The sequence below is a fragment of the Aphelocoma coerulescens genome, chromosome 10, assembly GCF_041296385.1.
Source record: "Aphelocoma coerulescens isolate FSJ_1873_10779 chromosome 10, UR_Acoe_1.0, whole genome shotgun sequence".
NCBI lineage: Eukaryota > Metazoa > Chordata > Aves > Passeriformes > Corvidae > Aphelocoma > Aphelocoma coerulescens.
The window spans coordinates 5,420,279-5,442,967 of record NC_091024.1 but is presented as its reverse complement, the minus strand read 5'-3'; the positions used below and the strand labels follow the sequence as shown (position 1 = coordinate 5,442,967).

Genomic DNA, 22,689 nt, shown 5'->3' with positions numbered 1-22,689 from the left:
GGCACGAGCTGGGGTGGGAGCAGCACATCCCCGTGCTCGCAGGGAGGGAAGCCCGACGTGGATGCGGTCGAGAGCTGAGTGCGGACCAGAGGATGGTCCCTGCGTGAGTTAGAGCCAGGTGGACTGTGCCCCTTGTCAGGTCACACTGCTCCCGCTAAACGAGGCTCTTCCCTGATGCTCACGCTCCAAGGTCCTGACCCTGCTGGGAGCAGCTTGCATCAGCTTCAGACTCCCTTCTGGTGCCTGCTGTCTACCTGCTTGTTACCCTGTAAGATGGGATTCTGCCCCATCCTGCACCTTCAGGTGTAGCTTGTGATCTCTAGCACAGGATGTGTAGATGTATCTATCGCAGTTGATGAGTTACAGCTGCTGAGATCTCACCTGATGCTAGTGTGCTTGCAGAGGTATGTCAGGAGTAGCTTTATTCATGCAGTTATGGCTGGAGGGATTGCATTCTGTACTTGCATTCTCATGTAGGTTCTCACAGAGAATTCATAACAGCTTCCTCTTATTGTTGATGAAAAACTGTCACTGGTCTGACAAGTATTAAAGATTCCTGTCTGCCTCTTAGATTGCTGTTTGACTTTCACAGTACTGGTGCATCCTTCTGTAACAAATGTTCCTGGCTTATTAGTCAGCTAACTGGTACAGGGTGTTCATCTTACATGCCTTATTTATCAATTATTATCATGCTCAGCCACGTTCATAATATTGCTTAGGTTGACATGTTTTAGTCCCTGCTGATATAGTGTCTGTATGGTGAACACTCAGTCCAATTGTTTGCATTTGTGGTATCTCATTTTTAGACTTTCTTTGATAATGTGTATTTCCTCTGCAGGGAGTTTTGTTATTGAGTGCTAGTCTTTAGTTGCTCTCTTATCTTTCCTGTGTCACCTTCTCTCTGAGGTGCTTGTTTAGTTCTCATATCACAAGAGAAGTTTCAATAGCTTCTCTTGTCTCTTCTTAGATCAGTGGACATGCAGCCATTCTTCTTATTCTCCACATTGCTTATTTTGGTCTCAAAGTCAAGAGTAAGAACAGGAAGGCTATGAAAAGAGAAATGAAAGCTAATGTTTGAGTTCTTCTATTCTCCTGTCTTATTCTTAAAAATAGCTGCTTTTGAATGGGAGGTCCTCTATGTTACTGAGTGAATTAGCTGCACAAAATACGAGGTTGACCTAAGATTGTGCCAGACTGTATTTTTTTAGGTGTGGAAAAGATGTGGAGCTTGTGGATAAAACCTTCTATCTTGCAGAACTGTTTCTGAAGAAGTTAAACTTAAAAATTAATGCCTTCTTCTCTTCCTGTAAAAGCTGTATTTTTTTATTCAGGGAGTGAATAGCGGCTTAAACTCTTAGTGTTTCATAAAGCTGCTTTATTAAACTTGTCATGTGAAAACTCAGAGATTAACACATGGAAGTAGTTGTTCTGGGATGTGGCACTGGGAAGAAAAGATGGCAAAATAACTCCCTTTGACCTTGACACAGGCATATGAAGACATTATCTGAGTCTACTAAATTCCAGCTATACTCCAGATGGGATTTGATGTAGGATTAGGAAATGTTGGGTTTAGAGCAGTGAAATGCCTGGGTACCACTGGGTTCACATTGCCCTGTTATTCACCTTTCTTCTTCCATATCTCTTGCCGCTTCATCCCTGCTTTCACACTGCCAGCTCTGGCAGCACCAGAACTTGGATTAAGCTAACCAAGAACAGGATTTTTTTAGTCTCTGGTAGGCAGGTAAGTGCTGGGTTCTTGGGTGCTTGTAATTCCTACTGAAAGGTGCAAAGACCAGCCTGAAACTGGTTACTTGAACTTTTCAGCAAAAGCCTAAACAATTCGAGTTTGCTAGGACTTTGGAGTCTTCATCTACACTTCTGAGTTTCTCTGGAAGAGTGTTTCAGGATGTGTTACAGCTCCAAATTGCTGTTCTTAATGTGCTTAATAGATCAATCGATCTGTGTAAGTATTTGCCCTTCTGCCTAAATATCTTGCAAAGTTTAAGCTTATATGCAGTTAAATGTCTGATCAAACTCAGCTGATTAATTTCAATTGATTTAATTTCAGTGTGCAAGGGCATGTTGTCCTTCTTGTGGGGAAGCAAAGTCCTGCTTGCCCAGCATATGTGGGTGGCAGCGATGGTACCCTGTGAGGCAGCTATCTAAGCCTTTCCTGGCTCTAGGAAGGCTTCTACACCCAAAGGCTTCTACACCCAAAGGCTTATCTTTCCTTCAGCTCTCTCAGTTGACTTAATAATAAAGATTGTCTCTGACTGCCTGCCAGCCTTACTCTGCCAATATCAGGCAGCAGTAATTGAAAATGCTTTGCAAAGCAGTTCAGTACAAACCAGGTGCTTGAAACGTCATTGTGCCTGTGCTCTGTTAGAGGTAATGGCAGTGGAAGGCAGTGCCAGACATGGCAGAGAACAGATTTTTATCTATATCTCTAGACTGACCAAGAAGTGCAGTTGCCTATCAATCTGCTGTTGAGAAATGCTTTCATTTCTTCTTATCATGGGTTCAGTCTGGCTAAAATAAATTACATTGACAACTTCCTCTGCTAATATGGGTTGAGCCCCTGCAAACACCAAACTTTTCTGAAATGTGTCATGTATTATTTGCTAGTAACTGAGCTACAGCCTTATTCAGGGCATCGAGTACTCAAAAAGTATAGTACAGGCTCCTCATAGGAAGAGACAAGTGACTGACTGCTACCGAGAGGCTCACTGTTGAGTGGCTTGTCCTGCTTCTAAACTTACCTCAAAGCATCCTCAAAGATGCTTTTGTATAGAGCTGCAGGTTCCAGAAAGGTTGTGCAGAGAGGGTTCAAGCCTGGCTCTCCCTTATCTGGAACACCCAGTTCTGTGAAGTGTTGGTTGAGCATATGTGAATATGAAAGGCTGTACTAAGTGAAATAAGCAGTGCGCAGTCATCTACAGTGAACCTCCTTGTAAGAGGTAAGGACAAAATGTCCTCAAACACGTGCCTGTAATACTCCTAGCCTGTCACTCTGATTCAGCAGCAGAGAGGGCAGTGTAGCCCTTAAGACACTGAGCTGCTGGTGACTGCTGTAATGCTCCAAAACCGCTCTTTTAGTTGCATTCTGGGAGAACCTGAGTATTCATCAGTGGTAGTAGCTGTGTGTTGGTCAGCCCCTGTCTCTTTGTGTGTAGTTCTTCTGTCCTGAACCGTTTTTGCTTCGTTTTCAATGTATTTGCATGAATTACATTACTCCTTCTCTGGTGTGAGCCTTCTGTCTGCCATGGACAGGCTGTGAGAGAATGACTCTGCAAATCTTCCGCTCCCCTGTGGAGAGGAGCTGCTCATCAGGGGAACAAAGTAAGCAAGATGTTTAAAGACCTCAGTGAAATGGCACCTCAGCTTTTTATCCTGTTCAAGTACAGGTGTTTTCAGACTGCTTGAACTGACCATTCTTGAATAAAGTTCTTACCTGTGTTGTGCCTTGTTATAGGTGGTCTTTCCCTGCTGTGCAGCTCATCTGGTGTGGAGCACGTTCCCCACTTACTCAACCCTGTAGCTGAGTAAAAAGCTGTGATGTGCTTGGACTTTGAGCTATTCCTCCAGTGTGTTCAGCTGAGCTCTGTGACAGCATGGAAATGGAGGGGTTGGAGTCAGAGGATAAATGAGGCTTTAACAATATGATGCTTCAAAATATAATGAAGGAATAGAGCAGACTTCCTTGAGGAGGGTTGGTCTATAATGCAGTTTTTATTAGCTCACTTAGCTCTCTGTGGCTTGATTCCAATAGCACTCCCTCATCTACTAAGCATGGTTTGTTGGGTTCTCTACAGTCTGTTTATTGCATTTCTTCCCTTGAGCTTTATGCTGCTCACTGACAGAGTTACATGGTAGGCAAAGGACACCTGCTAATGCTGTAGGACTGTGTGAAGGTGTTACCCAATATTTCTCTCTGTACCTAAAAGATAGCTTGATCTCTTCTACAAGGACCTGAAGCTTTACCCTGTAGTTACATAAGGTAGTGGTTAGGGAGACAGTCCCAAGTCCCTGCACCTTATCTTAAAGGAAAGGCTCATGTTATGTAAGCAAACGTAATTATTTGATTACTGCAGTTAATCGATTTCTGTGAAGTCAGAGTCTGGGCCTGTCTTAGTTTAATCATGTTCATGAGGTGTGTGCAATAGAAGCTAGTGCAGGGGTTTTCAATCCATTTGAGACAAACAGGAACCAGATAAGGTGATGTAACAAGGAGTTTACATAGCAACCTTAGGTCATATGTAAAAGCTGCCTCTCCCGCAGTAGAACTATTTCTGATCACTTAAAATGATATTGTTGGGAAACAAAGGCAGTTCCTGTAGTTGGAAGGAAGTTAAATTCAAGGCTCATTTGACTGTAAATTAACCTTTTTGGAGAAGTGAGAGTGCTAGAGAGCCTTTGGCCCTGTTTGCTATAGATTTATTCTTGGGTGCTTTTTTAAGCAACCTGCCTTGTGATGTACACCCAGCCCTCTGAGGTGCTTGATTTCTGCTCTGAAGGAGTAGAATTCCTCAAGGGCAAAGTAAAAAGCTCTAGTTCAAGGCACCTGTCTTTGACTGTGCTGATGGTTCCTTGTGCTATGAACTTTATCCCTGTAACCTCACAGTACCTCTAAATTTAGTATGAGCCAAGTATTGTAACTCATGAAAAGGTCAAATTCCAGTGAAGGCACCAGCCAAGAATTTTTTTTGGAACAGGGTGTAAACAATACTTGTTTGTTTCTGTACTTGCCAACCAGCCAAATCCTGGCTTGGGTATGGCCCTGGCACAGGGAGGGATTTGCACTGAGGACTTCAATATGCTGTCCAAATATTGTTCTTTGAAGCATCCTGGTGATAGGGCATGTCAGTGTGCCCTCTTTACTGGGAGATAAAATCTGTCACAAACCCATGGTGGCTTTGCCAGGCTCCTGAGGACTGCACTTTATCTCTCATGGCCACATCTAACCCTAAACTTAAGTGCCTTAAGTGCTCAGCTAATTCTTAATTATACCCTCTGTGCTTTGAGGTCTGACACTTAGCTGGCTCTTTTAAATGGCCAAAAGTACTGAGTGATGCATCAAGATGGCAGCGTTTCCTTCTGATGTGTCCTCTGAGCCACACTGAAGGTAATGGGAGGTTTTGCTCCGGGTGAGCTTGGGCTGGGTAGATGCCAGTCTCGAGGTAAGTGGTGTTATGACTTGCCTTTGTGCTTAAGCTGATGAGGCATAGTATTGGTGTGGCCCTAAAATACTCATATCTGTCATTTTCAGGGAACAGAGCAGTTTAGACTTAACGCTTTGCCATGAAAACAAAGGCTTTTTTTTTTTATGCAAGTGCTGGGTAAAAGGATATGGAACTGCGCAATAAAGCTTGAGGCTTTCTTCATGATTCCTCTTGCACAGGTTCTGTACTTGTGTGGCTTGTCCTCCAGTGCTTAGTCTGGCAGCCTTTCCCTTGAGGACATGTGCTTCAGAGCCTTTCCCAAGTGTATTCATCCTCATCTAGATGGTCCCTAAACATCACCCTCTGCATTTAAACCACTGAAAGCTCAGCAGTGAAACACTTTCATGCACTTCCTGGAGTGAGATTTGAGTAATCTGGCATAAAAGTTGTCTTTGTTTAAAAAAGCTATGCAGTGCTCTGACTTTTTGCCCTTTCTTTAATAAAGTTCCTTTCTCCATAACATGGTTCTAAATATCTTACCTGATAGTGACAGTGTATCTTTCAGAAGTCATTAGCTTTGGCTGATATTAAAGATGATTAATTTCCTGGAAACATTCCATAAAGAACTGACTTCAGCCTTCCTCCTTCAAAGAGGTTGGAAAAAAACCCACCTTATTTCTGATCCCAGTCTGCCTAGGCACAACTCTTTTTAAAGTAGGGTGGTTTTGCTTTCCTCTTGTCTGATATGCTTGCTTTCACAGTTTTATTCCCAACCAGACACTAAAATACATGAAACCAGTCCAAGAAATGCCTGATATGTTAGTTAACAAAGTCTGCCTGTTTAAATCTGTCATAAATGGCCTCTTTGGCTCTTCTGAGTCCTAGTGAGCAAGAGTATTACACTACTTGGTAAGCTGTAACAGAATAGGAAAGGGAATTTTTAGACTCTCACTGTTGGCCAGGCATGTTCCAGTGTTTTGGTGTCCATCTGAGCTCTGAGATCATCAGTGAGCCAGAATGCTGAGGGGTGGGGAGGCATCCATGAGGCTTTTGTACCAAGCTGCCCTTCCTGGAAATGGCATTCCTTCAAGATTCTTCAGTCCATGTAATGGAGAATAGAATATCTTGTTAGTGGAGCCCCTTTCAAAGAGGCCTTTGCTCTTTGTGTTCCATATAGCTGCATCTTTGCATTAGCCCAGAGCATTTCTAATGCTTCAGTGAAATAAGAGTCTGCCAGGCTTTCAGTGGCTTGTTAAAAGGCCTGAGGGGGGAGGATCCTATGGGAATAGCTTCCTTTAATATCTCTGCTTTTTTAATGTTGGCTTTCCAGTATGAAGAGTCAGACTCTGCTTCCATGGGTGGAGGAGCTGTAAAGCTCGGTAGCTACCAAATCCTGTGCGTGCCTTGTTGAGTCACAGTGAAGTGACTTTTGTCCCTGGAAGAGTTTCCTCTCCACAGGAAACCTGGAACTGAAATGCATACAGCTCTTGGATTTGTTGACAGTTGTGAATTCACTTACTGTACAAGTAAATATTTTGACGTCTTTCCCAAAAACCCAGTGTTTTTGAAAGGATACACAAAGAATTTGCTGTAGCTCTACTGGCTTTTGTTGTACTTGTGTCTGTTCCTGTCTGGGAAGGGTGAGACTTGGGATTTTTTAATCATTATACTTGTACAGATGAAGTGCCCTCTGTTAACAGTAATGCTGAAATGTTTCCTATAACATGATTTTCCAGCTTTTTGTGATGAAAGGGCAAATGAAAAGACCACAAATCCAGCACTTGCTTTCCAGTGATTGATTTTAAAGTTATCCCTCAGTTACAATTGGGCTTGAGAAGGCTGCTGGTCTTTGGGGCTGTCATGCCTGTAAGGGATTTAATTGCACAGTTTTATAAAAAAAAGATGTTTCAAAATAACGTCCTTGGGGCCAAGAGCTTCAACTTCTTTGGGTTCCTCAATGTGGATCTCAAATGCTGTGATGGGTGGAAAGGCTTGATTGCTCCCAGTGGTATGCTTTTTGGTAATTTAGCCTAGCCTGACAGAAGTGAATCCAGTGGTTTTTATATGGAAAAAGCCAAATGTTTGTCCAATTAGATTAATGCTGACCCAGTTAGAGGAGATTCTAGATTAAAATTTGTCTGGCTCAACCCTGTGGTTATCTATCCCTCCTTTTTTTTTTTTTTTTTTTTTTTAAACAGACAAGTTTATTGGGTTAATGCAAAAAGGGCTTAACAAAACAGAAGCAAGGTGACCTCATCCCAGCTGGTTAAAGAGGGAGACATTTGTCCTCTGTGATTAGAGGCAGAGCTCAAATCCATTTTAGTAAGCTAAACCCTTAAAATTTTAGAGCCAAGTGCCTTGACTCAGCCCTTGCAAATCTGCCCTGGCTGAGACAGGTTTGTTTAGGTCTTCAGAAATACCAGACTTTAGAGGGAGTACCTCAAGTGACACAGCTGAATCCAAAGGGGTATGGAGTCTTCATGGACTGGATCCATTGCTTAAATAATCACTGCAGAAAGCTGTGCACTTGAAGTGGTGCCAGCTTTGTGTTACATCTACAGACTGATCTGAGCTTTTGGGTACAGATTTTGACAAATACATGAACCTCTAGCACATGTTTGAGGTGCGTAATTCAGTGAATGTGTGTTTAGACTGTCTAAAATGGAAAATACTAGTTCATAAGTGTCAAAGCATAATCCTGCCTACCAACAGCTGACTTTTCTGAAAGTAATGCCAAGCTGGAATGCTGTTTTAAGGGAGTGACAGGCTAACATGAGATCTAAAAGTATCAGAAAAGATGTGGTGTGTTTGTCATCTGAAGATTATATGGGAGAGAACATTCTCAGGGAGAGATAGTTTCATTGGATCAGCTATATTGAGTCACTAGTACAAAATCCTAATGACTAATTGTGCCCAGTTTTATTTTTAGCAAGTTCACTAAGGTGAACACTGTAAACAGCAACCTAGCTTAAAATCCAGTAGTCAGCATGGTCTCAGATATTAGTGTATCTTAATTTTCTGAATAAAACAATGATAGGAAGATGTCAACAGAACTCCTGGGAGTTCGATCTGGCAAAGATTTACTTGAGCACCTGGTTGTCCTTGAGTTGAGGAACTTGGTCTGCTCTTCTGCCAGTTGTACCTTCCCTGGTGAAGCCATTGCTGTGATTTGCCTGTGGTCTCCTACAGAACTGATGGTAGTGTTGGTGAAAGTTTGCCAGGTAGAGATGTGAGGTAACACACTGCAGCTGAATGTGGTACTTGAACTCCTCTCATGATGCCAATGCGATCTCCTGAGTAGAAGAATAAATGGCTTTTTATGGCCCATCCTCTCCCTTCTACTGTGAAGCTCAGAACTGGAAAATAGAAGCTGAAAAGCTGTTCAAGATTAAATGTCTCAGCTTCCCTCACTCTGTTCTGCTAGGCAGATGGTTGTGGTGGCAGGAACTTGCAGCTTTCCAGCACGTTTTAGTCAATAGCTGATGTTACACGTGTCTTCTTCCAAGGGGTTTTGGTGTAGCTACACTGAGTACAAAAAGTACTTCTGAGGCTCTTTACTCCTGCTATGAAGAAGAGCGAGGCTTTGGTATGGTCTGTCCTGATGGTGTGTTTTCCATTTGGAAGCAGCAGCTGTGGTAGAGAGCAGACTGAGCTGGAGCTTTTCCTGGGAGCTCTGATTCCCCATCGATTTGTTGTGCCTGTGGTAAGGCAGTTCTAATTGCAAGCATTCCTTACACTTCTATGGTCACAGGCTGAAAGCTTTCTCTTTTATTGGCATCATCATTTTCTTGTAACAAGCCTCCTTGCATGTGCACTAGTATTAATTAGGTGACTGTGTCTGAGCTTCCTGTGGCTCCCACCGTGTTGAAGTGTGATAAGTTGTAACATCTCAAAAAGCAAGTGTGGGAACAAGCAGAGACTGTTTACAGGCTTCCATCTGTAGGAGTGAGCTGCCTTGCTAAGCCTGAATAAAAGTAGCAGGAAACTTCTTTCAGACTGGCTTCACACTTCAGTAACAGTGTAGATATTGTACAAAGTTGAGAAGAGTATCCTGCTAATCCTAGTTGTTTAAATAGGAAGAGATTTGGGTAGGTTTTCTGACTACAGTGTCTCACTGTCTTGCAGAGATGAAGTCTCTGCTCATCAAGTTGCATTTGCACTGCAATTGAGTTAATATGCTTTAGGCAAGTGATCTCGTCTGGAATCTGTCCACTGGCAACAGATTTCTGATGCAGATGGATCGGACTTGGCTATGACTGACTACACAAATAGCTTGCCATGTCTGCGATGGGACCTTTTTATAAATTTGTGTTCATCCTTTCCAGCTGAGAAATGCAGCTTTATCAGTAATAATCAGTTTGCTTTTCCTCCCGTCACAGGGTAGCTCGGGCAGCACGTGGATCAGTGACAAGTCTACTGAGGACTGGCAATTTTTTCTAGCTCGAAGAAAATTGAAATTGGTAAGACTTGGCTTGTCACTTATCTTACTTGGGTTAGGAAAGACTTAGGAAAGACCCAGGGAGAAACTTGTCCCTTCAACAATAAATGCAGCCAGCTGTTTGAATTATATGTTCAAAATAAGCTGGATCAGTTTAAGAATTTGATTTCAGCCTGGAAGGATATATTTTTTTATACTTTGCTTTTCTTTCTTTACTCTGAAGCCCTTGAAAGATTAGATATTAATCTAGTCCTTCAGCTGCAGAACTGCAGTGAATTAAAAGAAATGCTGAAAATGCCAGTACATAGTGACCATCTGAAGTGCAGGCAGGATTTAGTACCAGTGTTCTCGTGGAACTGCAAGACTCAGGCTGAGGAACTAACACAGTCGTTCTTTCAGGTGCTCTGTTTCAAGTCTGGCTGCGAAGGAACACCTGTCCAAAGCTGCCAAGGTGCCTTTATAGCCTGGTTTTTACCCAGCTTCTGTTTGACCTGAGTAGTCAGGTCAAACCTGCATGTATTGACTGGCTGCAGACCAGGGGTTGACACCTGAGACACTGGTGCAGTTCTAGGGCAGCACTGATTGGGAGTAAATCTCCTTCACAGCTGATCATCCAGTTTTTCTTCTGTTGGTCAGGGTGTTTAGAACAACACCAACTAAATTTTCTTTCAGCTTAAAAGTTGCTGGTCTGAGTTGATATGCTAGGATTTCCTGGCAGTGTTGACTTAACAAATTTAGTTGGTTTGCACAATTGTATGTTTAACCTGACAGTTGATACTCGTATCCAACACTATATTTCTAAAAGCTTTAATGTTGTTTTTTTATCTCCAGGCTGAAAATGAGTGCAATATTGGAAACCTCTGAGCTGCCAGCAGTGTTTGATGGGGTGAAGCTAGCTGCAGTTGCTGCTGTTCTGTATGTTATTGTTCGCTGCTTGAATTTAAAAAGCCCAACTGCCCCTCCTGAACTCATTTACCAGGACTCTGCTTTGGCTCGCTTTCTGCTCAAATCCTGCCCACTTTTGACCAAAGAGTAAGTAGTATATTTTTTCCATGTTGACCTGTCTTATAGGAAGAAGAGCTGCACTTATCCCTTCTTCCTCATGTATTTCTTAAACATGGGTTCAAATGGATGTCAGGGTATACTCCTGCTAAAATAAATTTTTTCTAAGTCAAGCATTTCTTTATTATCTCAGGTACCTGGATTTATGACCAAGCCTTGTTGTGTGGCATTTTCCACAGATGTATAGAAAAAGTCATCACTGTTCATCTTTACAGAAGCTATATGCTGATATGCTATACCAGCACTACATAGCTCTGTGGAAATGGGGGAGGGATGGGTGCAGTCAGCACTTGTTCATATTCTTGTACTCCTTTCTATTAGGGAAGGAATCTGTTGGGGCTCACAGGAAGGAGACATTTTCATGGTGTGTCAGTGCCCTTATAATGAAGACAGGCTTGGCTATTAGTTTTAAAGTGCCTGCTCTTATCTGAAGTATGTTAAGGTGATTGAAAACTAATGAAATTTATTACTGGTGGAGCACATCCTAACTAGTTTAATAAAGTAATGACATAGAGGCCAGCTCTAAGCCTGTTGAATACACTTTCAAATTGACCTTATGTCAGCTGTGTGTTTGAGCAGACTGGTCCCTGATCTTCCACTCCAAGACCTCCAGAATCAGTGCAGCTGCCCTTAACTTCACCAAGAACCTTTGCCAATAATAGGAAGCATTTAGTACAATTTTGTGAGGCTTTGGAGGGACAAGGACTTTGATTACAGTATTTCTCTTCTGCAATCACTTTGAAAACTTGCAAGTCCTATTTAGAAGCTCTAAATACATCAATTATATAGTAAGTGCCGAGTGCAGCTGCATGAACTTTCCTTTTGGATCTCAAAAGTCAAGCTGACTTAAGGATAGTCATTTTAGGGGAGATGAGAGGCTTTTAGCAGCGCTGTGTTAGGTGTCTTGATTACGTAAGGTATAAGATGTTAGGCCATGTGGTCTAAACTTCTAGAGGAAACAAAGCATTACCTGTTGAAATTGGAACCCAGAAAGGGTTCTGTGCTGCACTCCAAGTTGGTGTAACATAAGTGTGTTTGAATTCTTGATTATGTCTAGTGCCTTAACTGCAAAGCAATTGCTTTCCTGAAAAATACAGTGAGGAGGTTTGAGTTACTTGGTACTTTAGAGACTTGCCATCTCAGTGTTGCACTCCAGAATGACATGAAGGAGCAAGCATGAAGCTGTGCTGATTACCAGCCTTGAAGGCATATTAGTATCAGGCTAGCCTTTGGAAAGGGATTGTCAGCTAATTCAGAGTCCATTTTCCTGCTATTTCAGCTCTGTGCTCACAGCACAGGCTCCTAGCACTGCTGTATTAGGGCCATGTCTTTTGACTTTCAGTTGGAGAACAAAGCATTCCCAAAAGAGTGAAAATGCAGAACGTGTCCAGCACTATTTAGCCATCTGATGTGCATTAATTGCAGGAGTGATGAGCTGCTTGCAGAACCCTGGTGTTGTGTTAATAGTGTGCAGTCGTGGGTTGTTTGCCTTCCCTGGATTAGCTGAGCTCAGGCTTGCTGGCTTCTCTGAAAACTGTAGCAGTGATCTCCAATACCTGGTTCTTGGGCAAAATATTGTCTGAAAGGCTTCCATGACAAAAGGCAGCAAACTCAGCTGAAACAAACTAGAACAAAATGTGTTGATAGATAGCTGTTAAGTCCTCCTACCTCTGTATCTCTGTTAAGGAAGACAGGACTTGGGAATATAATTGCTGTGGGGAATTAGAAGAGTTTACAGGACAGACAGCTCTTAAGATGTGTATGTGGTTATTTCTTTTTACTATTCTAGTGTTGTTATCACAGACTTTTTTCAATATAGAAATTAAAAAAAAATCAGATAAATCCTGTCTTTAGGCATGAAAGTCACCTGGAGACTAAGCAGGAACAAATACATTTAAATTCCTGCAATTATGCATGAAACAGTTTGTAGGATAATTAGGAAAAAGCTATGTGAAAACAGCTTGTGCCATACTCTACCGAAAAAATCTTGCAAGGCTTTGATTACTTGCTAATTATTCAGAGTGCTAGGAAAGCTGATTAAGCAGCTCTTTTCAAATTCTACCATGAAAGCAAAATAAGTAGCCCAGCAATCCCTTCTGTTATATCAGTACTGGGTTTGTTGTCAGATCTGTTATAAGACCAATTCTTCTGTACAGAGGAATGTTCACAGCTTTCAGACTGGCTGTGAACTGGCTTTCAGACCTGGTTTGTTCAGCTCCTGCTTAAGGGAGGAAGGGGTGAGGGCACTGCTGTGAAAAACAGGCTGGCAGGGAGAAAGAATAACTTTGCTTGCTTCTGCTATCTGTGCAGGTGTTCAAAAATTCTTAGAGTAAACACTTTTGGACTTTATTTTCCCTTTATGGCACAATCCTCACCTCTGGCCTAATTCAGCGCATTGTAGCTGTGGTGTCATTCAGTGAGCCAAGTGGTGGTAGATGAATAATTTAAGAACTTTGAATTGTAAAACTGCCTGAGATGGCTGTGTGCCAGGTACTTTGTACTTGTAGATGTTAGTACTGCTTTTTACAGTTCTGTAAACTGCCAGAAACTTTCTACATGCCCACCAAACACTGGGAAGCAAGAGAATCTGTCTTCCTAGAGCTCATGTTCTTTTACCTGTTTTTCCATTCCTCCAACCCTGTCCAGCTCTGTACTTTGGCTTACCAAGTGGAGTAGCATAATCAGACCCTTTTCCATTCAAATTGCTGCTTCTTGTATGGAAGCTCTTGCAATTCAGCACAGCTATTGGTGCCCTTGAGCACTTGGGCCTAACTGCTGGTGGCAGCTGTGTCCTTTTCCTGTCTTTCAGAAGGGTACAGAAAGTCCTTCATCTGCTGTTATTCCTGTAGAAATGCAGTGCTGGCTCTTTGATTTGTGAGGATAAATTTGGCCAGTGCTTGCTGTACTGGGCTAGACTTTTGTGGCTGCTTACAGTTTATTCTAACAAAGTGTGTGTATCTTTATTTCTGTAGAGATGTGGCACGTGTCATCCATATCGAAAATAATTATCCTTGCTGTCTGCACACTTTTTATCATCAGTAAAGGCAAGCTCCTCAAAGATTGAGGCAAATGACTGTCAAGCCTGTTAGTAAACACTGTCAAAGATCCAGCCTAGATCCTTCTCATCCTTTGTTTGCACACCAACCTGTGCTGGGTGAGCAGGCTGCCTGGTACCAGAAGACTTTTACGCTGTCACTGCTTTTCCCTTAGATGCAAGGAGATGAGTAGTCAGAAAAGCTGTCTTCAAGCTTTTCAGTGTTCTTTTCTTCCCCCTAATAGCAAGCAGTGTTTGATCCCTGTCAACTCCTTAGTGTTTTACTCTGGGAGGAACACTTCCAGGAGAATAATAAACTAGAAGAACAGTGCTACCCCTGAAGCTTTGGCAGGTGAACATGCTGAAAGGTAGAGAAGAATGGCAGCTCCCTGTTGGTAAATTGAAGCATTGACCTTACAGAGAAGCACCCTCGGGGGTCTGAGTTTTTGGTGGGTGCTGTGACACTGGCAGCAGCCTTGTGTTCTCCAGCTCTTATCAGCAAGGAGGATTCTAAGTGCTGTAAATCCTCATACCTTGTTTTGACTAAAATACTTCTTGTAGTCTCTGGTGGGGGAGGAGGGGTGTGATGGGCTCTTTACTAAATAAAAGCTTCTTAAGTGGTGAAGGAGGTGGTTTAGTCAAGGAGGCCAGTCTGTATTTTTAAATAGTTCTGACTTCATACAGGTACTGTGGGCAGCAAACAAACACTTCTGCTCCATTTATTTCTTTTTTAAGGCTCAGGGAATGTGGAAGTTCCATAACTTGCTTAATTTTTTTTGTTGTGTATCTGCTGTGTCCTCATCACGTTGAGCAGTCTAGCTGAGCTGATGGAGAAAAAGCTGCTTTCTACATATTTGGGGTTGGGGGTCGAACCCTGCAGACTTTTATGAGAGTTTCCTTGATTGGAATTCAAATTGCATTCCCTAGCATCAAATAAAGGACAAGGCTCAAAGCAAGCTTGCTTTTGTAAAGCATTCTTTAAATACCTCCAAACTGCTCTGTAAAGGGAAAAGAATAATCTCTTACCTGTTGTAATGCAGGTAAAAATTCTTAGAATGTCCTGACACTGACAAGTTGTAGGCTCTGTTTTCTCACCATCAGTATCCAGTGTGCTATAGCACATGTAAGAGTTAATGTTTAAAGTGTTAATCTCCTCAGATGAAATGAAGCAATGCTCCAGAAATAAGCCTGTTGCTGAACTTCCACTTCAGATCTTTGAGGACCTGAATGCTGATGCCTGCTAATAAAAATAGCACAGTTTTTATGTGCTTTGTGTGAGCTGCTTATACAGCTGCTGCTTTCCTAAATTCCTGCATACTGGATGATGTATGTGCTCTAAAATGATAATTACTGCCTGAGAGCCACTAAATTTAATCTACAATCACATGCTGGAATTGTTTTAAATATTAAAATGTTAGGAGAAATTTTTGGGAAACACCTAGGAATTGTCTCGTTCTGGAGCACTTGTGGGCAGCCACCTATCAAGATGTGAGGCAGTGCTGCACAGCTGAAATGCAGGTTTGGAGCTCAAACCCAAACATTGTTGAGCAGATTTATGTAAATGGGTGTGAATTCACTTAACCACCTAAGAGTGATGAACTCTGTACGTGTTGGGCCATGTAAGACAGCTTCCATAATAAGTAACTACCATCCCCAGGCCTGTTCTCCTGTCTGCCTCCTGTTACTGGAAGTTACAGGGCTGGTTACTGGAAGACATAACTGCTTCAAATATTTATCATTACTCAGTGCCTGCTATCTACTGCAACTGACCAAAATGGGGAAATGAGTCAGTTAAAAGCCTTTGGGTCTGGAGTAAACTCAGAAGCCATTTTTGTTTCACAGAAATAAAAATCTCTGATTTTGGTACAACACAACTTTTCTTTTGGATTTTTTCATCAGTACATGCTTGTCTGGGTTGTTGTGTTATGCTGTCATTGTCCTTGTTTGGAGGCCTTGGCAAGAGGTCCTCCTGGCTCGTGTTCACTGCTCAGCTCCTGTCACCATAAGCCACAATTGCATAGCAGTGGAAATGCTGCTTATAGACATCCCCGGGCTTTTGTACCTCTGGGAGCAGCTTCTCTGGAACAGGACACTGAGGAATATGAACTGAAGCATCTCCATGCTGTGCTGGAATAACCTCTGCAGTACACTGCTTTTCAGAACAACTTCAGGTCATAGCAGACAGAGAGGAAGGAGTTGAAAATCTGTTGTCCTTGAACACTTTCCTTGTTTCTACTTGTTATCAATGCTGGAGGGAAGCCACCTGGTTTTGAGTGAAGGGCCCTTCTTTGAGAGACATGGTTAAATTTAGCAGTAATTACAGTTTTAGCATAAAATCTGAAGGGCAATACTCAAATGCTCCTTAGACTGAATACTACTTAATTGCTCAGTCTGCATTGTTTCCCTGTGTTGCATCCTGCTGTGCTTGTTTTCTTAAGGTAAACCACAAGAAGAATGCCCTGAGTACATGCTCTTCTGTCTGCAGGATGATTGTTTTGGAGAAGCATCTTTTTTCAGCTGTTTGCCATGAGAAATGTTGACTTCACTACAAAACAATCTGTTCTAGCTCTTGCTATCAGCACTGGGTAGTTAGGTTTTTTCAGCTGGGTTGAGGATAGAAATGTCTCTGAAACTGTGTAGTAGGCTTAAATAAAATTTATCTAATCTGATCTGTCCTTTCAGAGGGTAAAGGCTTTTGCACAATTCCTGGCAGGTTTTCTCCCTCACCAGTGTGGTATTGTGCACCTTTGGGACCGAAGAGTTCTTCCTGTGCTCTCTTCTTTTTGAATGATTTTAGTAAAAGCAAGCTGAAAGTCCACACCAACCCTGTGTAAAAAGATGTCCCATCCTTCAGTCTTGTACAGTCTTGTGCTGTTAGGCTCAGTACTTGCTCTTGGAAGTTCTTGTAGACTTTGTCTCATCGAAAGACATAAGTCACATGAATGTTTCAAAAATAGATTTGTCCATTGGCAAAATGGAGGGTCAACAGAAATAGTTTGACAGGCAGATCATGTGTCTGATTCTGCTATAGATTGTAAGGATACCTTGTCCTCAGCTGAGAACAGATTTTACCTGAATTCAGTGACAGAGAGGAATCACTCTTACTGTACAGGCTTTATGGGGCTTTGTAGTAGGTTAGATTAACAACTTGTTGTGGTAAACAGAAGTAGTATCTTTATTAGCTGCTTGGTTTTGCATCAATCTTATAAGGTAAGTTCTAATCTGTCTTAGTTTTTCGCTGATAATACAAGTTCTGTGCTATCTGGGCAACGTTCTTACCTTTCCCTGTTGAAGTGTTGTGCTGTTCAGTCTCCTGAGCCTGGATACTTAAGGGATGTGGTTTGCCTCACAAGTCTGTTGCTTAAAGGCTGATGGGTCTAAACAAAAAGTTTAGATAGCAAGCTTTAGATAACGAGCTTCTTCTTGAGCATTTGCATGTATTTCAGAGCTTCAACTGCTTTAAAACTTGCGTGCAAACTAGAAATATACTTAATGACTTGGTAGAACTTACAAATATCTGCATCAGAGTACTATGCACATTACTCATGCTGAAGCTTGGCTTTTGAATATTTGTCTAAAAGAGTGTAGTTACATGCAGAGTGACTAACACAAGCCATCTTTGCTTCAGGCAGTGATGCTTAAGCAGGTGGCTGGAGTTAGCATCATAAAAGATAAGCTGAGCATTTTACTTGGTCCATAGGATGCTCAAACACTTATGCATTCTGCAGGGAGCACAGTGAATGCTCCCTTGTCCGTAGGGCTTCACACAGTTTTAGCTTTGAGGGAAACTGGAAACTGTAGTTGTCACTTGACCATCATTATGGATGGAGTGAAAGGGATTCCTGCCTTGAATAAAAAACATGGCAAGGAAACTGCATGTGCTGTTTGCCTGTAAAAGCAGTATAAAGGTTTGATTTATTGCAGATCAGTACTTAGGTGACCTCCAGCTGGGTTATGCAAAGACAGGTCTGGGTGTTTCTTTCCCCAGAGAAACCATCAGTGACCTGAAGAGGCAGACTGTGGGAAGCAGTGTGCTTGAAACCATTTGCCTTCGTTTAAACTCTGGCAGTAGTGGTGAGGCTTTGAAGACTATTCTGATTTAATCTCTTAACAGCATCCTGTGGTATGTGCTGCTGCATCTGTTCCAGTGGATGGCTGTAACCTATGGCTGGGAACTGAACTGTAGGTTAAACATGAGGATGTCTGCAGAGATCCTTGATTTTTGGTTTGTTTTGGTATTTTTTCATGGTAGCAGTAATCAGCTATATAACTTAGCTGCTGTAGCTGGACAAATTGCTTTCCTGTTAGCCCTATAGGGTAAGATTTTCAGATAGTCTTTGATTTGAAAAGCACTGTATGGAAGCAGAATCACCAAAACTTTCCAATGCGTGTTCTCCCCAAGATTAGAAACCATGAAGCAATGTTGACATCTGAGTCTCCTAAAAGAGCTGAAAATTCTTATTATAGGTTGTATTTGTCAGCTTCCCTTAGAAGGTGCTAGCAAACCCTATCAGTAAAGGATGTCTGAGGGGGGAAAAAAAAAAGACAAGAAGCCAGTCAGGGACTGTCTAGTGTGGAGTATGTACCACCAGTTCAGATCAGTAGCCAGACTGGGGTGAAGCCAGCTGTTTTTCCTTATGTTGGGAGAGCAGTGTCTCTTCCATCTGGCATAATAGTTGTGTTCAAAGCCCCTGCACTGAGCTGTATGAGACTTGAGCAGAACCGTGTGTAGTTCTTGGGCAGCCTGGTTTAGTTTGACAGCCCTATCCCAGTGGATATTTACTCTGGATTGTGAGAATGGACCCACTGACTACTTTCCAGCTCTAGCAGCTATTGCAGAGGATGAGCTTGTCCAGCCTCTGTCACTGATGGGAATCTGCACAGTTGTGTATTGTGCCTGGCAAGACCCAGTGCAGGGATGCTCCCTAACAGAAGAGGGGTGTGATGCTCCTGGCCTTGCCTGGATCCTTTGAAAATCTTTATAGTTGAGTGATCAAATCCAGAATGCACTGAGGGCTCATTTACAAGGTTGTGAGCAACTTTTGCACCTTTATTGAAGCACTATTGCTTCTCCAGAAATCTATTTTGGATCTCTTTGGGAAGGGCACTTGAAAAATGAGTGAAACTACAGCAAACTGTTGTGTTGCTTTGACTGTAAGAAGTCTCCCTCATAATGAGGGAAAAGAATGGGGAGAAAGAGAGCATACTGCTGCCCTTGTCTTGCTAAACAAGCCTAAGTAGTTTTTATTTGATAGGAAGTCTCTTTAAGGAGCGTGTGGGAGAGGAGGGAGTTGCGGATATGACACATAAGAGCTGGCATGGGCAAAGGTCCAGCTGTATGAGTAGGCAGTGTCAGAGCATAAAGGTAGGGTTTCTGTCACGTTCTGGTGGATTATGGGCTTTAGTAAATTTGAGCTGCCTAGTTTCCTTCTCTTCTTCTAGAAGAGAAAAGAACATGATCTCTGTTTCATGTGCTCTCAAGAAGGCAGAAGGAACAATTGCAGGAAGCCCTAAACACAGCAGGGAGGGAGTTACTAATCCCTCAGGATCCAAGGTGTTGTCAGAAGCTCTCAAGCTTCTTCTGGATAGCCTGGTCTGTGCACCAGAGACCACAGTTCTTTAACTGGAAATGTGTCTCCCGGGACTGCTGTTCTCCTCAACAATAAATCATTCATGCTTTCCTGTTCAGAGCTGATGTAACTCTCTCTTTTTCAAGGCATTGGCTCAGTCTCCTTTGCTGAGTGACCAGGTGACTTGCCCACAGGCTGGTGGTGCTAGGGCACAGTATGTTTCCTGTTAAACCACTTGTAGCTCTGCTTGTGCTAAAAAAAAATTGATAACTAAGCCTTTAATGCTTTCCAGCTCATAGCTGTGTTTCTCGTGCATCTTTTTTGATGGCCTGTAAGCCAGGAAAAGAGACAATCTGCTTTGTTACACGGCTTTAATATACCCTTGATGAGCATGAATAATTGGTAGACTTGCCCCTCTTACTGGAAGGGATTTGTTATTCAGTGGAGTTTGGCCAGTTTTGACTGGTTCTTTTAACACTGTCCCAACTTTTACCTAATTCTGAACAGCAAAATCAATCTGTACTGTGCTCTTTGCTTAACTTAGTAAAGCAGTTCTGTGTAAAATGATCCCAACCAGCAAGTCTTGGGGCTTTCAATTTTCTAGAACTTGCTGTGAATCCTGCTGTTTCTGCCACTGACTTGTACAGTCAAGTGCTTACACAGGTTCATGTGGCTCAACCCAGGAGGCTTCAGTGTTTCAATTAAAACAGATTTACAGCACTGTACAGTTCTGGAGGTCACTTTGGTTGGTTGGCAACATGCAGTCCCAGTCTCACCAAGGCACAAGGCCTCTGTGTATTCAGTGAGAAGCATTTGTTCCTCTAACATCTCAATAATAGGGAATGTGTGGGGTTTGGCTTCTGCTGCTGCTATCAGTGCTGATTTTTTAGCTTTGAGAGCGTTTTGGTCTCTCCTCTTGTATAAGGCTGCAAAGATCACTGCTGCCAGTTCAGTCATAGCAAAAACAATTCCATATTTGTTACTATATTTGGGAGCTGGTGAGAGATTTATGGAAGTGCTTACCTGTTCTCAAAGGCTCGTTAACACAGCAGGGGTAAGTAATTAAATTCCTGCCTTTCAGGTACATTCCACCCCTCATCTGGGGAAAGAGTGGACATATCCAGACAGCTCTTTATGGAAAAATGGGGAGAGTGAGATCACCACATCCATATGGACTTCGCAAGTACCTCACGATGCCAGATGGAGCAACAGCCACCTTTGATCTCTTTGAGCCATGCTCTGAGCACTGCACTGGAGGTCAGTCAAACAGCTGCTGGCTGCTAACCTTGATTCTCTGCTCTGGGGGACAGATGAGGAATAGAGCCCTCAGAAAAAGCAGATTTCTTTTTTTTTAACTGTCAGAGTTGGGATCTTCATGGTACAATGCTGCACAGGAACAGTTACTGTTATCTTTATTGCTGAAGAGAATCTGAGCAGTGCTTTTCTAATGAGATAAAAGTTCAGTGGCTAGAGCTGGTAATGTTGGAGCTTTGCACATGAGAGTTACAGTTAATTTGAAGTGCATATGATAATCCTGAATGTAATTTACTGTGCTTACTTGAATTACAGCAATTACTTTCTTGGTTGATGAAATGATATCTTGTTAAACTAGTGAACAGTGTCAGCAGATCAAATATCATTAGATTAGCCACAAAGTAGATGATGGCTAATGTCAGGTGATCAGAATGTCTGTGCTTAGCAAAGCTTCATTTGGAATATCTCTATTACACCTAGCTCGAGAAGGGAAATGAGGGGGAAACAGTGCAACCAGTCTACTTGGAATGCTGGACTCCACAGCTTCCACATGTCACAGTCAGAACAGGCTGTCAGAAGGCAGAACATGTGTAACATCAAAAATGTCCTTTGGAGGGAAGAATGTACTCTTGGTCTCTAGGCAGTGCCTGTAGAACTGTTTGCACAGCTTTCCCTGAAGTTCAAAACTGTTCATCTCCCATAGCATGAATTACTTTTTCACATCTGTAGCACTAGAGCTGCTGGTCTCCTGTCCCATACGGGATTTTTGGCAGACTAGTAGGAATTCTAGCTTGCTTGTGGTAGGTGGTTTCCCACGGATCTGAAATGGAAACCTTCTGACTCTCTTAATTTGCATGAAGTGACATTTACTTAACTTCCCTCTCTCTCTGAGCACAGATGATGTCACGATGGTGATCTGCCCGGGGATTGCTAACCACAGTGAGAAGCAGTACATCCGCACCTTTGTTGACTATGCCCAAAAAAATGGGTACAGGTGTGCTGTCCTCAATCACTTGGGAGCCCTGCCAAACATTGAGCTCACTTCACCACGGATGTTCACATATGGTAGGTACTTCGTGGCACCTGGGGAACTTATCTGCAAACTTGTGGAGTTTCTAGGGCTTGATCAGCCTCCTTCAGGATAACACAACTGCTGTACCCCAATGAGGGTAACAGTTTTGTACTGTTTCTTGGGAACTGAACTGAGCTTAGATGGGAGGAAGAGGGCAGGCTAATACTGAATTCACTTTTGTCTCTTCTGCCAGCTCTTACCATATGTATTCTCATCAAGGAGGCAGTTTTTTGTTAGACAACTTTTTTGGGGAAAAAAAAAACGTTTTTGTGGCTACCAAGAGCCTGTTCAAATGATTTTAGAGATACTGAAATTGCCAGTTTCATGGAATGTGAAACAAACCTGACCCTGAAGGATAAATGCCATTTCTGAGGCTTTGTAAGATGCAACCTGAGAGGAGTTTGTACCAGCCTTTCCAGAAAGTACATTTATATCCTAGGAGGAACACATGAGGATTTGCCCCAGATGTAACACAACAGCAACAGTTGTAGAGTATGACAGTAAAGCTGCAGAAGTGGTAGTGCTCAATTGCCATGATTTTGGGCTCTCACCTTGAGTATAAGGAAGTCATTCTTAACCTAGAAATTAAAAGGAATAAATTATTTGAAACTGTGTCAAGGGTGACTCCAGTTAGTGTTAATTGCCCTCTTGGTGAGTAATGTGCTCTTTGTAGAATGGGCCCTCTTTGCCTGTGACCTAATCTGCTTGTTCCTGAGCTCTCTTGAGCCCTCTTCTCCCTCTTCACTGTAAATATCTATATCTGTCAATTGTGTGTGGAGCAGGCTTGGGTTAGGTTTTGTTTTTTTAAAGTTAGCCAAGCTACTGCTTAGAGTTTGGATTATAACAGAATAGTTATCCTGAACAGGTAATTGTCAAAATAGAGGTATTGTGCTTTGAGGTGCCAAGTCGAGCAGGCAAGTAGGCTGTAATGCTTTGTTGCTTGTTCTAGAATTATTAAATATATTCCTCTTTGGGAAACACTTCAGGAATACCAAATACCTTCATTTGTAGTGAGGCCCTAGGCTGTTAATGGCTGCAAGACTACCATGTCTTAAAAACTAAATTTGTCCTTGTTAAAGCATTTGTTATTTTGCTAAAAG

The 22,689-nt window shown here is 42.4% G+C and overlaps 1 protein-coding gene across 1 annotated transcript in view; it reads left to right on the top strand.

The window, feature by feature from the left end:
- ABHD2 (abhydrolase domain containing 2, acylglycerol lipase) overlaps nucleotides 1–22,689 on the top strand; it is a 38,882-nt gene that overhangs the window by 394 nt on the left and 15,799 nt on the right. The window contains exons 2-5 of the mRNA XM_069026073.1: nucleotides 9,539–9,619; nucleotides 10,429–10,629; nucleotides 20,345–20,520; nucleotides 21,415–21,582. Of these exons, the coding sequence (XP_068882174.1) occupies nucleotides 10,436–10,629; nucleotides 20,345–20,520; nucleotides 21,415–21,582 (538 nt within the window). The 5' untranslated portion in view covers nucleotides 9,539–9,619; nucleotides 10,429–10,435. The remainder of the gene's footprint in view (nucleotides 1–9,538; nucleotides 9,620–10,428; nucleotides 10,630–20,344; nucleotides 20,521–21,414; nucleotides 21,583–22,689) is intronic.